Genomic DNA, 21563 nt, shown 5'->3' on the forward strand with positions numbered 1-21563 from the left:
GTTCAAGCAATTCTCCTGCCTCAGCCTCCCAAGCAGCTAGGACTAACCATGCCCGGCTAATATTTGTAGTTTTAGTAGAGACGGGGGTCTCACCATGTTGGCCAGGCTGGTCTTGAACTCCTGACCTCAGGTGATCTGCCCACCTCAGCCTCCCAAAGTTTTGGGATTATAGGCGTGAGCTGCTGCGCCCGGCCTGTGTATGCACTTTTAATCCTTGACTCTTTAGTGGCAGGACAAGATTGTACCCTAACACCAGCATGAATCTGCTTTTCCATTTTGTCTGAAATGTGAGCCATGTAGTGTCAGCCTGCTGTGAAGTTAACATGGCCAGGGTGAGTCTTCTACAGAAATAATTTCAATTTTTTTAGTAGTTAGTAGTGAAAGGTATTAATGCAATAATGATAATATATTTCTGGTTTAATATAAATTAAGGATGTTTTCTAATTGTGCATGAATGTTGGCAACTTAATTTTGACAATTATTTAAATATATAATGTTAAGCTTAGGTTTTAGAATGTAAAGCTGGCAAACTAGGTCTTCATCATTTGCCTGAAAAAAGAAGAGAAATGAGAATGTGTTTGGTGAAAATAAATGAATAAATAAGTGAACAATTCAGTGACGTTTAGTATATTCACAATGGGGTGTAACCACTACCCTCTCTAGCTCCAAAACATTTTCATCACCCCAAAAAGAAACCTGCTACTCATTAAGCAGTTGCTTCCCATTCTGCATGCCCCCCAGCCCCTGTCAACTACCAATCTGTGCCCTGTCCCCATGATATACCTGTTCTGGTGCTTCATATGAATTGAATCATGCGAAGTATGTGACCTTTTGTGTTTTGCCTCTTTCACTTACCATAATGTTTTCAAGATTCATTGAAGGCTGGGTGCGGTGACTCGTGCCTGTGATCCCAGTACTTTGAGAGGCCAAGGAGGGTGGATTGCTTGAGCACAGGAGTTCAAGACCAACCTGGGCAACGTGGCAAAACCCCATCTCTACAAAAAATACAAAAATTAGCCAGGCGTGGTGCTGCATACCTGTAGTCCCAGCTACTTGGCTGAGGTGGGAGGATCACTTGAGCCCAGGAGTCTAGGGTTGTGGAGCCGTGATCATGCCACTGCATTCTAGCCTAGGTGACAGAGTGAGACCCTGTCTGTCTGTCTGTCTGTCTCTGTCTCTCTCTCTCTCTCTCTCACACACACACACACACACAGATTCATTGAAAGCATATATCAACATTTCATTTTTTTATGGCTGAATAATAGTGCATTGTATGTCTACACCACAATTTGTTCATCTCCTCTTCCACTGATGGACATCTGGGCTGTTTCCACCTTTTAACCATGATGAACAATACCGTGAACATTGGTTTGCAGGAATCTGTTTGCATCCTTGTTTTCAATTATTTGGGTTATATACCTAGCAGTGGAATTGCTGGGTCATAGAATTCTAGTTTAACTTCTTGAGGAACCGCCAGACTCTTTTCCACAATGGCTAAACCATTTTACATGCCTGCCAACAATGTGCAAGGGTTCTGATTTCTCTACCTCCTTGCCAACACTTGTTATCCCCCCTCCTTTTTTTAAATTATAGCCATTTCTAACGAGTGTGAATGGCATTTCATCGTGGTTCTGATTTGCATTTCCCTAATGCCTAGTGATGCTGAGCATCTTTTTACATGCATTAAGTGAGCCACTCATATATCTTCTTTGGAGAAATGTCTGTTAAGTCCTTTGCCCATTTTTTAATCAGGTTGTCTTTTTGCTGTTGTGTTGTAAGAGTTTCTTTATACATTCCAGATACTAGGCCCTTATCAGATATGTGATTTACAAATGTTTTCTCCATTCTATAAGTTGTGTATTCATTTTCTTGATAGCATCTTTCAAAGCACAGTCTTTCATTTTGATGATATTTCGTTTTGATGATATTTCGTGTTGACGATACTTTGTTTTGATGAAATTTCATTTTGATGATATTTCGTTTTGACAATACTTTGTTTTGATGATATTTCGTTTTGGTGATATTTCGTTTTGATGATATCCAATTGTCTGGTTTTTCATTGGTTGCTTATGCTTTAGGTGTCAAAGCTAAGAAACCATTGACAAATTGGTGGTCGCAAAAACTTCCATCAGTTTTATACTTTTAGAACTCACATTTAGGTATTTGATCCATTTTGAGTTAATATTTTTGTATGGTGTGAGGTAGGGGTCCAACTCCATTTTTTTGCATGTGGATATCCAGTTTTCTCAATACCATTTCTTGAAGAGACTGTTCTTTCCCCCACTGAGTGGTCTTGGAACCCTTGGCCATAGATGTATGAGTTTATTTCTAGACTCTCAATTTTATTCCATTAATCTATATGTCTATGTTTATGGCAGTACCATGCTGTCTTGTTTACTGTAATTTTATAGTAGTCTTAGAATTGGGAAGTTTGAGTCTTCCAGCTTTGTTTTTCCTTTTTCAATAAGAGATGCTTTACTTTAAAGTAGCAATGAGAGGCTGACAGTTGGTATCTTGACAGAAATCAGAAAATAGTAAAGTATTGGGAGGAAAAATATCTGCCAACCTAAACATCTAGTGGGGAAAGCCATTGAAAATAAAGTTGGCTAGGTGTGGTGGCTCACACCTGTAATCCCAGCACTTTGGGAGGCTAAGACAGGAGGATCACTTGAGCTCAGGAGTTCAAGACAAGTCTGGGCAACATAGCAAGACCCCGTCTCTACAAAAAAATTAAAATATAAAATATTAGCCAGCACGGGTCCCAGCAGTTTGGGAATCTGAGGCAGGAGGATCACTTGAGCTCAGGAGTTCAAGACCAGCCTGGGCAATATAGCAAGACCCCGTCTCTACAAAAAATTTTTTTAAATTATCTGGGTGTGGTGGTACACACCTGTAGTCCCAGCTGCTCAGAGGCTGAGGCCTCAGATTGCTTGAGCCCAGGAGGTCAAGGCTGCAGTGAGCCACGATCATGCCTCTGCACTCCAGCCTGGGTGACAGAGCGAGACCCTGTCTCAAAATAAGAGAAAAGAAAGATGAAATAAGACATTTTCCAGCAAACAGAAATACTAAGAGCTAGTTCTTCAGGCAGAAGGAAGAGGATTCCAGATGGAAACACAGAGATGCAGGAAGAATAAAGAGCAGAAAAGAGACACATGTGGGTAACCTAAGTGGTACTCGATGTGTGAGACACTAATACTCATCCCTTGTGGAGACCACTTGACCTCAACTGCACAAAAGATGGGAGGGGACAAATGAGGTAAAACTGCTCTAACATACTTGCATTGTCCAGGAAGGAGTCAAAGTACTCATTTATATTAGGTTTTAATAAATCAAGGATACATGTCATAATCCAGGGTAACAACTAAAAAAAATTGTAAAATGATCTCTAGGCCAGCATAGCCACTAAAAGCATTGTAAAATAATATATAATACACTAATAGAGAGAAAACTGTAATAACAAAAAGTCATCCAAAAGAAGAGGAAAAAACTTAAAGGAGAGGACTATAGGACCAGTGGGACAAACAGAAAATGAGTAATGTAATTATGGATTTAAGTCCCAACATGTTAGTAATGAATAGAAATGGATAATTAAATACTCAAAGATAGATTTAAAATTTATACACACACACACACACGTGCTGACATATCCTTAATGAAAAGAAACAGAAATGTTGAAAGTAAGATGATAGAAAATAAAATGAAAGTAAAATGATAGAGCATCAGACGGATGCTCCCCAGGGATCTAGAAGATTTGAATGTCACAATTAACAGACAAGATGTAATTAACATATATATTTATATAGCCCTCATCAACTGCAGGGTATGTATATTTTTAAGTACACATAGATTATTTACTAAGATAGACTATATGCTGGATGATAAATTTCAACTAATATTTAAGGATTGAAATCTGTAGAGTATGTTTTCTGACCAGTGGAATTAAGTTATAAATCAATAACAAAAAGATAATTAGAATGATCCCCAAATGTTTGGAATTAGACAATATACTTCCAAAAGAAAAACTCATGAATCAAAGAAGAAATCGCAGTGGAAATTATTTTAAAATGTTTCATTGAATGCTTATAGAAGTATGACATATCAAAACTTACGTAATGCAGCTAAAGCCATGTTAGAGGGAAATCTGCGACCTTAAATCTCGAAAGCCTAGTGAAAAGTTCTAAGCATTTGTCTCAAAGAACAATAAACTAAATCAAAGGAAGGAAATAAAGATCTTACATAAATTCAATGGAAAACAAATATACAATAGAAAAAAATCAACCAAGCTGAGCATGGTAGCTCATCCCTGTAATCCTGGAATTACATGACCCGGGAGGCTGAGGCATGGAGGATCACATTAAGCCAGGAGTTTGAGACCAGCTTGGGCAACATAGCAAGAAAAATCTCTACAAGAATAAAAATAAAGTAGCCGGATGTGGTGGTGCATACCTGTAGTCTGGCTACTTGGGAGGCTGAGGCAGCAGGATCACTTGAACTCGTAAGTTTGCAGTGAGCTGTGATGATCTTGCCACTGCACTCCAGCCTGGGCAACAGAGTCAGACCCTGTCCCACCCACCAAAAAAAAAAAAAGAAGGAAAAAAGAAAAAAAAAATCAACCAAACACAAAGTTGTTCCTTTAAAATGACTAATAAAATTAACAGGTTTCTGCTGATCAAGAAAGAAGACCCAAATGACCATTATCAGGAATGAAAAAGAGACATCACTGCAAAGCGTACAGACATTAAGAATAATCATAAGGTACAAAGAAATGGAGTACAGAGGAGCTATTACCAGGGGGTTATTTAATGGGTGTAGAGTTTCAGATTTGCAAGATGAAAAAGTTCTGGAGATGTGTTTCACAATAATGTGAATATATTTACCACTACTGAACCGTATACTTTAAAATGATTGAGCTCTTTCCACCACCTTTCCATGCCGCCAGGCTGCTGTGCGCAAACATCGAGGCTGATGCTTTCAAGAGCATCCACAATGCCTAAATGAGAGGCAAATGCCAGGTTCTTCCTAGGCCGTGCTTCAAAGTCGTCATCCGGTTTCTAACTGTGATGATGAAGCACGATTCCACTGGCAAATTGGAAATCTGGTCATCATAGAGCTGGGAACGTTGTTGTGAACTTCACAGGCAGGTTAAACAAGTGTGCCGTAATCAGCCCCAACTTTGATGTGCAGCTCAAAGATTTAGAAAAAATGGCAGAACAATCTGCTCCCATTCTGACAGTTTGGGTTCATTTTACTAACAACCTCAGCTGGCAACATGGACCATGAAGAAGCAAGATAAAAACACACAGGAGGGAACATCCTGGGATTCTTTATCTAGCGATGTAATACATACTTAAAATTAAAATGCCACGTAGGTGAATGGCTTGAGCCTAAGAGTTCGAGACCAGCCTGGGCAACATGGTGGAACTCCGTCTCTACAAAAAATAGAAAAAATTAGCCCGGCGTGGTGGGGCATGCTGGTAGTCCCAGCTGCTCCGGAGGCTGAGGCAGGAGAATCACCTGAGCCCGGGAAGTTAAGACTGCAGTGAGCCGTGATTGCACCACTGCACTCCAGCCTGGGCAACGGAGGAGACCATGTCTCAAAAAAAAAAAAAAAAAGTTTTAAATTAAATTAAAAAGTAAAATAAAATGCCTCAATGGACAAAAACCAAAATAAATAGAAATGGTTGAGATGGCAAATTTTATGTGCTTTTTACCATACACACACACACACACACACACACACACAAATAGGGTTATGAGAACATTGTTAGTAAATTCTGAAAATAAATTGACGATTTTGAAAAATACAAAGTACCAAAATTGATACAGGAAGAAATAGGAAACCTAAATTCTCCTACATCTAGGTAATAAATTGAATCCATAGTTTAAAATATTTCCTCAAAGAAAAACTCTAGGCCTAGATGATTTCGTTGGTGAATTCTTTTTAACTTTTAAGGGAAAAAGTAGCACCAGTCTTCCACAAATTTGTCCTGAGACTAGAAAAAGAGGAAAACTTCCCAAGACCTTCTGTGCGTCTTGCAGATCTGAAACTCTATACCCATTAAATAACACCCTGGTAATCGCTCCTCTGCACTCTATTTCTTTGTACCTTATTGTTATTTTTAAGATCTGTACGCTTTGCAGTGATGTCTCTTTTTCATTCCTGATAATGGTCATTTGGGTCTTCTTTCTTGACCAGCAGAAACCTGTTAATTTGATTTCATACCAAATCATTACAAGGGCATTACAAGAAAGAAAATTACAGGTTAATTTATTTTGTGAATACAGATGTAAATTTTTTGTGTGTTTTCGAGACCAAGTCTCACTCTGTTGCCCAGGCTGGAGTGCAGTGGCACAATCTCAGCTCACTGCAATCTCTGCCTCCCAGGTTCAAGTGATTCTCCTGCCTCAGTCTCCCGAGTAGCTGGGATTACAGGTGCCTGCCACCGCGCCTGGCTAATTTTTGTATTTTTAGTAGAGACAGGGTTTCACCATGTTGACCAGGCTGGTCTCGAACTCCTGACCTTAGGTGATCCATCCATCTTGGCCTCCCAAACAGACATAAATGTTTTAAGAAAATATTAGCTAAGGCCGAGCGTGGTGGCTCACACTTGTAATCCCAGCACTTTGGAAGGCTGAGGCGGGTGGATCATTTGAGGTCAAGAGTTTGAGACCAGCCTGACCAACATGGTGAAACCCCATCTCTACTAAAAATACAAAAAAATTAGCCGGGCGTGGTGGCGCATGTCTATAGTCCCAGCTACTCAGGAGGCTGAGGGAGGAGAATCGCTTGAACCTGGGAGGCGGAGGTTTCAGTGAGCTGAGATTGCACCACTGCACTCCAGCCTGGGCGACAGAGCGAGACTCCCTCTCAAAAAAAGACATTTGTATTAATGGTCTTAAAATGAAGAGACAATGATTAAATACATGGAACTTAAAATTACAATTAGAATTGGTACAACAGTAAACTTTTGCTCTTTGCTTCTGAAGGAACATCTTATAACAGGTAACTTTAAATTTTTTTAATGGTACAAAAGGGGAGCTAAATACCTGAAATTTTAAATAAAGTGAAACAAAAGGGAACAAATTTATTGCAAGAGATAGAAATTACATTTTAAAGGCTGCAAAAAATAAAGAAATTTACTACACAACAGGCCCCTGTTGTCTTGGCTCCTTCAGAAAGATGACTGAAAGGAAAACTGGGAAGTGGTTTGGGGAATAGCAGACCTGGGATATGGCGGGAAGTTCACAGGTTGGCACTGGCTGGGACAGCTGAGTTTTGAAGGTACTCTACAGTCACAGGGGTGCTGGGGGGCCTGAATCACATTTACAAAGTCTTTGTACTGTAGTTTTTTTGTTGTTTGTTCGTTTTAAGATATAGTCTGGCTCTGTCGCCCAGGCTGGAGTGCAGTGGCACGATCTCAACTCACTGCAACCTCCACCTCCCAGGTTCAAGCAATTCTCCTGCCTCAGCCTCCCGAGTAGCTGGGACTGGGATTACAGGTGCGCACCACCACGCCCGGCTAATTTTTTGTATTTTAGTATAGACAAGGTTTTGCCATTTTGGCCAGGCTGGTCCGGAACTCCTGACCTCAGGTGGTCCACCCACCTCGGCCTCCCAAAGTGCTGGGATTACAGGCATGAGCCACCACGCCCAGCCTCCATTCTTGATTTTAAAAGAAAATAACTTTTAGCAAACTAGGAAAAACAGAGTACTTCCTTAATCTAATAATGGATATTTTCAAAACTACAGCAAGCATTATACTTATCAGTGAAATATTAAAAATTTTTTCCCTTAGATTGTAAATAAGGTTATCTGCTGTCACTATCTCTTTCAACATTATATTGGCAGTGTTAGCATTACCATATGGCAAGAAAAAGAAATAAAAGGTGTACAGATTAGAAAGGAAGAATGAAACTGTCACTCTTCACAGAGAAAACTATTATATGTAGAAAATTCAATATATTCTACAAATCAGCTCTTAAAATGAATAAGTAAATTTAACAAGATTGATTATATTTCTATAGACAAACAATAAGCAATTTAAAATGAAATTTTCAGCCGGGTGCAGTGGCTCACGCCTGTAATCCTAGCACTTTGGGAGGCCAAGGCGGGCAGATCACGAGGTCAGGAGTTTGAGATCAGCGTGACCAACATGGTGAAACCTCATCTCTATTAAAAATACAAAAATTAGCCGGGTGTGGTGGCAGATGCCTGTAATCCCAGCTACTCGGGAGGCTGAGGCAGGAGAATCGCTTGAACCCGGGGGGCAGAGGTTGCAGTGAGCCAAGATCACGCCATTGCACTCTAGCCTGGGCGACAAGAGCAAGACTCCATCTCAAAAAATAAATAAAAGATAAATAAATAAAATGAAATTTTCAAAAAAGATAACATTTACAAAAGCATCAAAGAAACATCATACTGAGGAATATATCTAAAAGAAGATATGCAAGGCTTTTATACAGAGAACGATTATGTGTTATTGAGAGAAATTAAAGATGACCTAAATGAATATAACAGGTTGATGGAATGAGTGACACGATACTATGAAGGTGTTAGCTCTCCCCAAAGTGACTTATAGACTTACTATGATTTCAGTCAGATCCCAGTGGGTGGGTGTGGGTGTGTGTGTATTGAAACTTGACCAGTTGATCCTAGAATTTTTTTTTTTTTGAGACAGGGTCTCACTCTGTCACCCAGGCTGGAGTGCAGTGGCACAATCATGGCTCACTGCAGCCTTGACCTCCCAGGCTCAGGTGATCCTCCCACCTTAGCCTCCTGAATAGCTGGGACTACAGGCATGCACCCCCATGCCCAGCTAATTTTTGTATTTTTTGTAGAAATGGGATTTTGCCATGTTGTCCAGCTGGTGTCAAACTCCTGGGCTCAAGCAGTCCTCCCACCTTGGCCTCCTAAAGTGCTGAGATTACAGGTGTGAGCCACCACGCCCAGCCTGATCCTAGAATTTATGTGGAAATGGAAAGAGCTAAGAATAACAAGAACATTTTGAAGAATAATAAAGCAAAAGGACTTAGATACTGGAAATCAAGACTTTTGATAAAGCCACAGTAATTAAGACAGTAGGTATTGATGCAAGGATGGAGAGCTAGCAGAACAAAATAGAGTTCTGAAACAGCCGTGCACGTACAGACACTTGGCTTATGACAGAGGTGGCACTGCACAAGCCATGGGGTAACAATGGTCTTTTCAAGGTGGTGCTGGCTCCACTGAATATTTATAAAGAAATGACTCTTAATTCCTACTTCACACTATACTGAAAAATTGACTTGAAACGGATGATAGACCTAAATGCGAAAGGTAAAACCATGAAGCTTCTAAAAAATAAGATAAAATGTCATCAAAACCTTCAGATAGGCAAAGACTTCTTAAACTGGACTGAAAAAGCCCTAACCATAAAATAAAAGTTAGATAATTTGTTCCACACTAAAATTAAGAAATTTTGCTCATCAAAATACAGTTTTGGAAGAAGCTACCTGCAATGCTTTTAACTCACAAAGGACTCATAGTCACAATAAAAGAGAAGAAGACTGACAACCTGATGGGAAAATGAGCAAAAGAAATAAAGAGACATTTCAGAGCGAACCACATGTACAAACAGCCTGCAAATGTATGAAGAGTGTTCATCCTTTTTGGTCATTGGGGGAATATACATTAAAACATAGTGAAATGCCATTTATACACCTGCTGGAATGCTAAAATGAAAAAAAAAATATCCATTATTGGCACAGAAAGAGAGCCACTGGAATTCTCATTTACTGGTGGGAGTCAAAGTTGGCACAGCCACTTTGGAACATGGCCAGTGTCTGCTGACACTGAAAATATGCACACCTAAGACCTGGCAATCCCACTCCTAGGCATCATCCGAGGGAACTGCATGTCCATGTGTACAAAAGATACTCACAGAAATGAGTGTTCCTAACAGCAAGATTCAGAGAGCCCCCAGAGGAAGCGATGCAAATGCCTGTCCATAAAGATCAGACCAATCAATTGTGTGGTGGCCAGACAGTGGAACATGGTGCAGCAGTGAAAAGGAAGGAACTGTTGCTGTATTCCCTGAGGCGGGTGGATGCTGCAACATAAATGTCAGACATTTGTGTGTCAGACAGAATCTAGACACAAAAGAATATATTCCCTGTTTCCATTTATATAAAATTAAAAATAGACAACGCTAGGCCGGGCGCGGTGGCTCACACTTGTAATCCCAGCACTTTGGGAGGCCAAGGCGGGTGGATCACAAGGTCAGGAGATCGAGACCATCCTGGCTAACACGGTGAAAGCCCGTCTCTACTAAAAATACAAAAAAAAAATTAACCGGGCCTGGTGGGGGCACCTGTAGTCCCAGCTACTCGGGAGGCTGAGGCAGGAGAATTGCTTCAACCCGGGAGACAGTTTGCAGTGAGCCAAGATCAGCCACTACAGTCCAGCCTGGGCGACAGAGCGAGACTCCGTCTCAAAAAAAAAAAAGACAAAGTTAAACTATGTGCGAGAAGTCTGGATTATGGTTTCCTTTGGCGGGGGAGATAGGGCATAGTGATTGGGCGGTCACTGGAGGGACTTGTGGGGTGCTGGTAGTGCTGGTAGTATTCTATTCTTGATCCAGTGATTATTTTGTGGGTGCATTCTCTTTGTGGAAATTCACAGAACTGGGTATTTATGATTTGTGCACATATCCGTATGTAGGTTATACCTCAATTAAGAGTTTACTTGATAACATTATGTAGCCAATAACAAAGATAATAATTAGTTGACCAGTACACATCCAGTGTATTTCCAGGTGTCAAAAAATATGTGTGCTTTCTTGGCAAAGCCAGAATCATCTCTTTCTGTGAAATTCAGCTGCTTGTGCATTCCTCTCTTTGCATTATATTTCTCTCAAGAAAACTGGTTAACCGATGTAGATTAGTGACTTAAGTTCTGACCCGTTTTCTTATTGCCAAAGATTTGGTATCAGCTGATGACTACGCTAACACAAAAGATTCGGTCATTTCCACTTCTGACGGTGACTAGAAAAAGCAAAGTGCTTTTCCTCTGTTCTCACTCCGTAACAGTCCACACAGAAGACTTCCGTGACCAGAAGTCAGTGGTGGGGGCAGTGTTGAGTGGGGAGAGGGGGCCCCCACACACAAAGTAAGCAAGCAGTTCTGCGGCAGATGCCAACTGGGTGTCCCTCAATTCAATTCAGTTCCAACGCTGCCTACCTGGAAATGGCATCAGGTCCTCCAGGGTGAGGGCTCAGTCCCACAAGACTGTCTCCACTTCCAACGCCCAGCGTGAGCCCAAGTGTTCAACCCATGCTTCTGAGTAACCGGCTGAGTCAGGGTGCCCACCACCCCCTCCTTAGGTTTGATTAATTTGCTACAGCAGCTCACACAACTCTGAGATTTTTATTTATTTATTTATTTTATTTTTTTGAGATGGAGTCTCGTTCTGTCTCCCAGGCTGGAGTGCAATGGTGCAATCTTGGCTCACTGCAACCTCCACCACCCTGGTTCAAGCAATTCCCCCGCCTCAGCCTCCCAAGTAGCTGGGATTACAGGCTCACGCCACCACACCCGGCTAATTTTTTTTGTATTTTTAATAGAGACGGGGTTTCACCATGTTGGCCAGGATGGTCTCAAACTCCTGACCTCAGGCGATCCGCCCGCCTCGGCCTCCGAAAGTGCTGGGATTACAGGCGTGAGCCACCACACCCGGCCTGAGATTTATTATGAAGGATATTGCAAAGGATACAGATGAAGAGACATATCAGAAAAAGGAAAATTCAAAAGAAAATTTTAACAGTGGCCCATGATGGCTGTAATCAGGCACATGAATAATAAATCCTAGGCCTATAAATAAAGCTGACCTCTTGCCTGTATGACTGGAGTTTATGTAGTTCACTGACAGGCACTAGTCATAAACCCATTTATCAGAGGTAGAACAAAGACAGGATGTAATTGGTCAACCCCTACCAGACCCTAAGTTGCCTAGCCTTTCTCCCACCCCACCCAAGTGCACATTTACCTTATCGTATGGGTAGCGTCACTGAGCACCAATCAGAATCACAAGAATGGAGAACTGCTTCCCTGCCCCGCCTCTGCTCCTCCCCTTTCCGTGCCACGTGCATCCCCCTGTTGGAAAATGTATATCTACTGTGCCTCACACAGCCTCCTTTGAGTCTGTGTTCCTGGACCTAAGTCTTCAAACTTGGCTCAGAATAAATCCAGCCAGGTGTGGTGACTCACATAGGTAATACCAGCACTTTAGGAGGCCAAGGTGAGAGGATGGCTTAAGCCCAGGGATTTGAAACCAGCCTGGTCAACCTAACAAGACCCTGGCTCTACAAATGAAACATTTAAAAATTAGCCAGGCTTGGTGGCACGTACCTATAGTCCCAGTTTCTGGGAAGGCTGAGGCAAGACAATTGCTCGAGCCCACGAGGTTGATGCTGCAGTGAGCTAGGATCGCACCACTGCACACTCCAGCTTGGGCAACAGAGTGAGAGCACCTCAAAAAGAAGAAAATAATAAAATAAATAAATAAATGAAAAAAACAGAAGAAACCCAGCCATGGTTCTCTAGTTCCAGTGCCTGTTATTTCACTTGTTGGTTGACAGATGTGTAGGGCAAGGCATATGAGAAGCAGCTTGGAGTTCAGTGCCCTCCCCTACCGGCACCTCTAGGTGTTTAGCTATCCCCAAAGTATCCCAGTCCCAGTCTTTTGGGTTTTTATGGAGGCTTCATTACGTGGGCATGGCTGGTTAAATCACTGGCCATGGGTGACCAACTTAACCTTCAGCCCCTCTCCCCTCCCTGGAGGCTGGGTGGTGAGGCTGAAAGTCCCAGCCTTCTAGTCCTGCCTTGGTCTTTCTGGTGACCAGCCCCGTCCTGGAGCTACCTGGGGGCTGCCTGCCTTCACCCACCTCTTTAGCATAAGAAAGACACCACGGTGGAGATTCGAAGGAATTCTAGCAGTTGTCGGCCAGGAAGCCCAGATAAAAACCAAATACACTTTTCACAATATCGCAGATAGCTTTAATTCCTCCTGAAAAGAGGAAACCCGCCTGTCATCAGCTCTTTGTTTTTCATCCTCCTGCCTTAGCACTGTTGGATTGTGCTGATACTTCTGGGGGCTGAGGATCCTTTGTCAGAAATGAAATAGCTCGTATTTTATGTGGGACCTTGCTCTTAGAGGGCTACTGTGTATAGATGGCAAGCATTTTTGAATTGATCCCATTTTAAAATTTTTATTTATATTTTATTTTATTTTTTTTTTTTTTTTGAGATAGTCTCACTCTGTCACCCAGGGTGGAGTGCAGTGGAGCGATCTCGGCTCACTGCAACCTCCACCTCCCGGGTTTAAGCAATTCTCCTGCCTTAGCCTCCTGTGTAGCTGGGATTACAGGCACCTGCCACCATGCCTGGCTAATTTTTATATTTTTAATAGAGATAGGATTTCACCATGTTGGCCAGGCTGATCTCGAACTCCTCCTGACCTCAGGTGATCCAACCACCTCAGCCTCCCAAAGTGCTGGGATTACAGGCATGAGCCACTGCGCCCAGCCTGTATTTAATTTTTTTTTTTTTTCAGACAGAGTCTTGCTCTGTTGCCCAGGCTGGAGTGCAATGGCACAATCTCAGCTCACTGCAACCTCTGCCTCCTGGGTTCAAGTGATTTTCCTGCCTCAGCCTCGTGAGTAGCTGGGATTACAGTCATGCGCCACCACGTCTGGCTAATTTTGTATTTTTAGTAGAGACAGGGTTTCTCCATGTTGGTCAGGCTGGTCTCGAACTCCTAACCTCAGATGATCCACCTGCCTCAGCCTCCTAAAGTGCTGGGATTACAGGCATGAGCCACCACGCCCAGCAGTAATTTTTATTTATTTAAAAAAAAAATTGTTTAGGGACAAGATCTCACTGTGTTGCCCAGGCTGGACTTGAACTCCCGGGCTCAAGCGATCCTCCCACCTCAGCCTCTCTAGTAGCTGGGATTACAGATACTGACCATCAAGCCTGACTTCATGCCAATTTTTTAAATGCAGAAGACTTTTAACATAGAAAAGTTAAGAAAACAGAGGTTGCCCTGCCGCTCATGAGCTAGCACGTGAAATGCTTTCATTTAATACTCGTCTGTTGAGTAATCTGCTGAGATTATACACGGAAACCTCCGTGCCCATCAAGTTCCAGAATTTCTAATCCTAATTTCAAGACTTGTAAAGCTACAGTAACCAAGACAATATGGTGTTAGCGTTGTTAAAAGAAAAACTTTAGAGAAACTAAATTTAACAGAGTTTAATTGAGCAAGAGTGATTGAAGAATTGGGCAGCCCCCAGGACCGAAATATGTTCAAAGCAACTCCAGGGCTGCCCCGTGATCGGATTTATGGACAGAAAAAGGGAAGTGAGGTACAGAAACAGCTGGATGGGTGAAGCTCGGCCTTTGCCTCACTGAACACGGTTTGCACTGTTGGCCACTGTGATTGGCTGAGACTCAGCTCCTTGGTACAAGAGTCGGTTACAGTCTGTCACACATCCAGTTAGGTGACAGTTCATTGTGTATGGAGAAACCTTTAGGCCGAACTTAAAATATATAAGGAAGCAGTTTAGTCTAAATTTAATTTAACAGCATAAAGACAGACAAATGGATTGCTGGAACAGAATAGTGCCCAGAAATAGACCCATACATTACAATCAATAGATTTTTCCATAAAGGTGCCAAGACAATTCAGTGGGGGAAAGGATAATCTTTTAAACAATCGACGATGGAACAATTGGATATCCATATGCAAAAAAAAAAAAAAAAAAAAAAATGAACTGCAACTCTTATTTTCTACCATTTTCAAAGATTTACTTGAAGTGGACCATCTAAGTGTAAGAACTAAAACTATAAAGCTTCTAGATGAACATGTAGGAGAAAATCTTAGTGACCTTGGGATTCTTAAATCTGACACAAAAAGCACAAACTATAATAGAGAAAAATCAATAAATTTGATCTTACCAAAATTTGAAACTTTTAATCTTCAAAAGATATTGTTATAACAATGTGAAGGCAAACCACAGACTAGGAGGAAACATTTGCAACATGTGCGTCTGGCAAGACTTGTATCGAGAATTTTTTTTTTTTTTTTGAGACAGGGTCTCTCTCTGTAGCACAGGCTGGAGGGCGGTAGTGCAGTCTCGGCTCACTGCAGCCTCTGCTTCCCAGACTCAAGCAATCCTCCCACCTCTGCCTCCCAAGTAGCTGGGACTACAGGTGCTCACCACGACACCTGGCTACTCTTTGTATTTTTAGTAGAGATGGGGTTTCACCATGTTGCCCAGGCTAGTCTTGAACTCCTGAGCTTAAGCAATCTGGCTCGGCCTCCCAAAGTGCTGGGATTACAGGCATGAGACACCGTGCCCGGCCTAGAATTTTTTTTAAGCCCTTATACTTGATAATATGAAGACAGCTGAAGCCGGGCGTGGTGGTTTATGCCTATAATCTCAGCACTTTGGAAGGCTGGTGCAGATCACTTGAGCTCGAGAATTCAAGACCAGCCTGGCCAACATGGTGAAAACCCATCTCTACTAAAAATACAAAAATTAGCTGGGCATTGTGGCCCACGCCTATAATCTCAGCTACTTAGGACGCTGAGGCACAAGAATCTCTTGAACCCAGGAGGTGGAGATTGCAGTTAGCCGACATGGCACCATTGCATACCAGCCTGGGCAACAGACCAAGACTCTGTCTCAAAAAAAAATTGAAAAAAGAAATTTTTTTTAAAAGCCCAGTTTTTTAATGGGCTAAAGAGTCGAACAAAACACTTCACAAAAGAAGATACACAGTTGGCTAATAAGCCCATGAAAAGAGGCTCAACATCATTAGTCATCAGGGAAATGTAAATTAAAACCACAGTAAGAAACTACTACACTCCTGCTAGAATGCCTAAACTTTTCCAAGACTGACCGTATCGAGTGTTTGTGAGTATGAAAAGGAGCTGGGACTACCACATGCTGCCAGTAAGGCCATCTTTTTTTTTCTTTTTTTTTCTTTTTTTTTCAGACAGAGTCTCACTCTGTCGCCCAAGCTAGAGTGCAGTGGCGCAATCTCCGCTCACTGCAACCTCCGCCTCCTGGGTTCAAGTGATTCTCCTGCCTCAGCCTCCCGAGTAGCTGGATTACAGGTGCCCACCACCACGCCTGGCTAATTTTTTGTATTTTTAGTAGAGACGGGGTTTCACTATGTTGGCCAGGCTGGTCTTAAACTCCTGATCTCGTGATATACGTGCCTCGCCTTCCCAAAGTGCTGGGATTACAGGCTTGTGGTGCAATCTTGGCTCACCTCAACCTCCACTTCCTGGGTTCAAGCAATTCTCCTGCCTCAGCCTCCCAAGTAGCTGGGACTACAAGCGCCTGCCACCATGCTCGGCTAATTTTTACATCTTAGTAGAGACAAGGTTTCACTACATAGGTTAAGCTGGTCTCGAACTCCTGATCTCAAATGATCCACCCGCCTCGGCCTCCCAAAGTGCTGGGATTACAGGCGTGAGCCACCGCACCCAGCCAGGACCATCTTAGAACAGCCTTGCAGTTTCTGAAAAAGTTCATTTTTTGCAGTCATTTCACTTCTGAGTATTTACAGGTCTAGGAGACGTGAAAGCATATGTTCACACAATTTATGTGCACAGATGTTCATAGCAACTTTATTTGTAAGAGCCAGTATATACTATACGATTCCACTTATATAAAATTCTAGAAAGATGCAAACTAATCTCTGTTTCCCTGGCAATAGGAGTAGGGTAGAAAGAAGGGGAAGGGATTGAGAGGCACCAGGAAACTTTGGGGTGATGGATATGTTCATTATCTTGATGCTGATGTTGGTGTCACTGGCGTATACAGCTGTCAAATCACCAAATGATGTACTTTAAACATGTGCTTTTCACTGTATGTCAGTTATACCCCAGTAAAGCTTAAAAACAGTTTTATAGAAAAGGAAATGTAAGCACAGCTCAGCTTTGAGTAGCACAAATAGTCAAATAACGTAGATATGGAATTTTAAAATCAAAATATAATTATATTGGGGCAATGGAAAGTATGTGCAATTTGGGGGCGGGGGTTAGGAGAAAATCCTCATCTTCCACAGTGGGAATTCAGTAGATAAAGTCTGAGACTGAAAAAGTTTGGAAGGATCAGCATAGGCATATTAGGTTGCAGTGAGCCGAGGTCACACTACTGCACTCCAGCCTGGGCAACAAGAGCAAAACTCCATCTCAAAAAAAAAAAAAAAAAAAAAAAAAAAAAAAAAATATATATATATATATATATATATATATAAAATCAGAGCCCCCAAGTCACACCCCAAGTCTGCCCAGCTGATGGGGGGGCTCCGTGCCCATCTCCAGGACCAAACCGGAACAGGTGCCCAGATGAGAGGGCTGGAGGCAGTCCTCCATAAGATCATGTGCCCAGGAAAAAGTCTTCACGTTTCTAAGTGGAACCCTTTTACGAGCACCAGGCAGCTTTTGCTTTGAGGAGCTCCAGTGGTTAGTCTCTTGGGGATCCGAAGATTGGAACTTAGATGCTTAAAGCCCGCGTGAATTGAAGGATGCCCGCACTCTTTGTATTTCTCCAGTAGGAGCCCCGCATGAAGGACAGTTAAGAAAATGTCATGCTTCAAAGATAGTCTACATTGTTTCCTCAAGCCATGGGAGAAACACAGGCCTGATGACCTATTAAGTCTCTTTCTCTTCTTCCTTTTCCAGGTGGTCACTTCTTTCATCGAAACTCCTTGTCCCCTCGGAGTCTGGTGTACGAAAGTGAATTCTCCACAATCGAACCTTCTTTGGACATGTATGATGAGAACAAAACCTGAATTTTAAACATGGGCTGTTGGGGTCACTGCTTTTGTGATTTGATTTCTGATCACCTTTCTTATTTTGTATTCTCCTGTCAGCATCCGTTTTGGAAGAATGGCAGCACTTTCCAAGCACAGGTTGGGGTTCAGGGTTAATTTGCAAAGTTCCCCCAAGGTGAGGCTTTGAGGACAGTAGTATTGCCCAGGTGAGCCTTGTGGTGTTGAAAACCCGCCCAAGCTGATCATTGAAGGTGGGCGCCCAGCAAGCCTGGCTGTTTCCAGAGAAGAGGCCGGGCCCAGGATTGATGTTGCACTGCAGACGCATCTCTGAACAATCACATGCTGTTCTGTGCCAGGGAAGCTGGGGTTTTTAACATCCTTTTGTGGTCCCTGCTTACGATGCATACTGCCCGGTGGGAGAAGCTTCCTACCCGCGTGGAGTACAGGTGCTGCTCCTTGACCTGGCTCTGGATGTTCCCCTCTCGCTTATTCTACTTCCTGCTGAAGAGCCCCTTCTAAAGGGGGTTGAGAGAAGGCCTTGCCTTTGTATCTCCTCTGAGACTCTGACCATCCACTTCCTGCCGGGGCAGGGCCGTGGGAGACGCAGGCCGTGGGGCCGGGTCTGTGTGTGGGGCCAGGCAGCCATCTGCGTCGCTGTTTTCCAGCCTCCGTGTTGAGCATGACGTAAAGTGACAAGTGTTTAAGTCAGCACGAAAACACTGAAGGCCCCCCCATCCCTGCAGCCTGTGGACACGTCTACTCGGCCACCCCTCAGTATAGAGAGTGTGTGTATAGGGAGGTGGCACCCGGGAGCCCAGCCCAGCAGTGTCTCTGGGCACAGTGACTTCAGGGGGGATGGCCAGCAGTTGTGAAAGACAGAATGATCCGGAATGTCTCAATGGGGAGACCAAACCCCCTTCTCGCGGCAGATACCAGATAAGCACCCATCTTCAGTGTCCACTGTGCTGCCCAGTCCCCTCCACCAGCCCCAGCACAGCATGAAGAAGGCACATGAGCAGTGGCCGCCAGGCTTACAGGACAGGGTGCAGCGGCCAGCATCCCAGGCATCAGGCACATGTGGGATCTGCCCACACACCTGGGATGACATCGCATTAACATGATGAGAAAATTGCATCTTACCAGTAATCCCAGTACAGAGCCACCATGGACAAATTTATAAAACGAATCTGCACACCCTCTTTGCAAACGGGCACACCTGAGTTGAGTCTGCCTCTCCTCGTTGGTGTGAGCTCTGTGGGGGCGTGAGGCGCATAGACCCTTGCCGTGAGAATAGGAACCTCAGTCTCCACATGCCCAGGGTCAGATCCGACAGCAAGCAAAGCAGACGCATGAATCCCCTGCCCTGTTCTCACTGACTGTGGAACATACGTTTGAAGTGAACACTTGCCATTTTTCCACGTGCAGCTTCTCCTAAAGTGTCTTTTCTCCTAACGCGTCAGTGACATGCCTCAGACACAGGTGTGCCTGAAGGAAGCCTGCAGAGCCCCGGATGGGGACAGCCTTCAGGAGCGTACTCAGAGAGCGAGCAGCGGCATTTCGTGTTCGCTCGTTTGAGACTAGAACGGTGCAGATTTTAAAGGTCTTAGCAGCTTTTCTGTTTTACATTTTACCAAGGGCTTTAGGGGTTTCTTTGTTTTTGTTTTTCTTTATGATAGTCTTCGTACTATAAAAATATTTTCAATGAGCAGCTTCAATATAGGATCGTTCAGAAAAACAGGTTTCCCCATTGGGCTTTCAGAGGGTGAGTCTGCAGGAGGCTGGAACCCATTTGCTGGAGGTTCCAGACACGCGCCTGCATTTGTATGTGTCTGGCCCACCTGAAAGGTAGGAGAGCTCAGTTCGGATCGTTGCCGTGTGGTCTATACCACCTCCTTGTTTTCCCAAACCAAAACGCAGACCCCGATGTCGCGTTTTCTCCTGATTTGAGGTCTTACCAAGGTGTATACGTTAAATTCCACTCAAGACAGTTTCTTTACTGAAAAGGTATGAAATTACTTGAGAAGAAATACAAATTTCAGGCCCCTAAAATCTGTCTCTTAATATAACATTTGAATTTCTGGGAAATCTGGGGCACACATTCACTGTAGAATAACCCAGGAGGCATTGCTTGCAGGGGAGTGTGCTCAGGACAGTGCTCTGGATCCTAGCTTGACACCCTTTTCTGGAAAATCGGGGTCACTCTCTGGCTCAGCTACAGAATGGGCTCTCTTTGTCAGGGGGGACACTAATTTCTCATTCAGGTCATGCTCTTCAGGAATAGAGAGGGTGATTTGGTTTTTGGTTTCGGGTTTTTGTTTTTATTTTTGTTTTTGTTTTGAGACAGAGTCTCACTCTGTCACCCAGGCTGAAGGGCAGTGGCACAACCTTGGCTCACTGCAGCCTCCACCTCCTGGGCTCAAGTGATCTCCCACCTCAGCCCACTGGGTAGCTGGGACCACAGGCACGTGCTACCACGCCCAGCTAATTGTTGTGTTTTCTGTAGAGAGATGGGACTTTGCCATGTTGCCCAGGCTGGTCTTGAATTCCTGGGCTCAAGCAATCCACCCCCACCTCAGCCTCCCAAAGTTCCGGGATTCCAGTTGTGAGCCACCATGCCCAGCCAAGAATGGCATTTTTCTTTTTAATCCCAAATAACAGCCTCTTTACTAGCTGCTATGCTGGGGGAAATACCTGCTAAGTTGGGGCCCTGGCAGGAAGTGGCCGGGGCTGTTTGTCCGGTGAGCATTGTGAGGACACACGTCGCCACATGGGCAGCGCTGCCCTGAGGCGCTTGGGGAGCAGCGTTCCGCCTGCCGCAAGTGTGATGGGGTGCGGAGAGCGAGTGTCTCGATTGTTACAAGTCTTGCCACCAGCAGTGGTTATTAGGAAATGTGTGACAGCCTCAGTCATTGTTGAGGGGGGAACTGTTTGAAGTAAGGAAGAGGCTGAGGAGTGAGCTATTGACACCACACACACACACCCCTGCATCCAGTGGACTGCTGTGAGCTGGGCCTGTGCCCAGGTGAGCAGAACCGTGGGCATGTGTGGCAGGATGAGCAGGTCTGGGGCCAGGGCAGCCGTCAGCGTCCTCTGGGAGTTGGCTGTGACTATTGAAATGCAAATGCTTAAGCTTTGGTGATTTTTTTTTTTTTTTTTTTTTTTTTTTGAGACGGAGTCTGGCTCTGTCACCCAGGCTGGAGTGCAGTGGCGTGATCTTGGCTCACTGCAAGCTCCGCCTCCCGGGTTCACACCATCCTCCTGCCTCAGCCTCCCAAGCAGCTGGGACCACAGGCGCCCGCCACGACGCCCGGCTAATTTTTTGTATTTTTAGTAGAGACGGGGTTTCACCGTATTAGCCAGGATGGTCTCCATCTCCTGACCTCGTGATCCACCCGCCTCGGCCTCCCAAAGTGCTGGGATTACAGGCATGAGCCACTGCACCCGGCCAAGCTTTGGTGACTTTTAACATCTTAAGGGAGGAGTAACCCTTCTTTCCTGTGAATCCAGAGGGAGGGGAGGAAAGGCCAGATAGCCAGGGCTTCCAGCGCGGGAGGCAGAGCTTGGCAGCCACTGGTGGTGGTGAGCATGTCTGCCCAGGGCTGCCTGCCTCTGCCCTCCTCTTGGGAAGACAAGCTCTGCCCCCAGCTAAAAACTCCTCACAACCCTGATGAGCCTTGCTTTTGCAGAGAGGCCCCATCTCCCGGCTCCCCTGGTGGTCCTCAGGCCTGGCTGAG

General features: G+C 44.0%; 1 protein-coding gene across 1 annotated transcript in view; it reads left to right on the forward strand.

Moving 5' to 3' along the window:
• The window catches only part of RNF130 (ring finger protein 130), a 151771-nt gene extending 132518 nt beyond the window's left edge, over window positions 1–19253 (forward strand). The window contains exon 8 of the mRNA XM_030824275.1: window positions 17738–19253. Coding sequence (XP_030680135.1) covers window positions 17738–17847 — 110 coding nt within the window. The 3' untranslated portion in view covers window positions 17848–19253. The remainder of the gene's footprint in view (window positions 1–17737) is intronic.
• Window positions 19254–21563: the final 2310 nt, after the last annotated feature.

Source organism: Nomascus leucogenys, chromosome 2 (assembly GCF_006542625.1).
Source record: "Nomascus leucogenys isolate Asia chromosome 2, Asia_NLE_v1, whole genome shotgun sequence".
NCBI lineage: Eukaryota > Metazoa > Chordata > Mammalia > Primates > Hylobatidae > Nomascus > Nomascus leucogenys.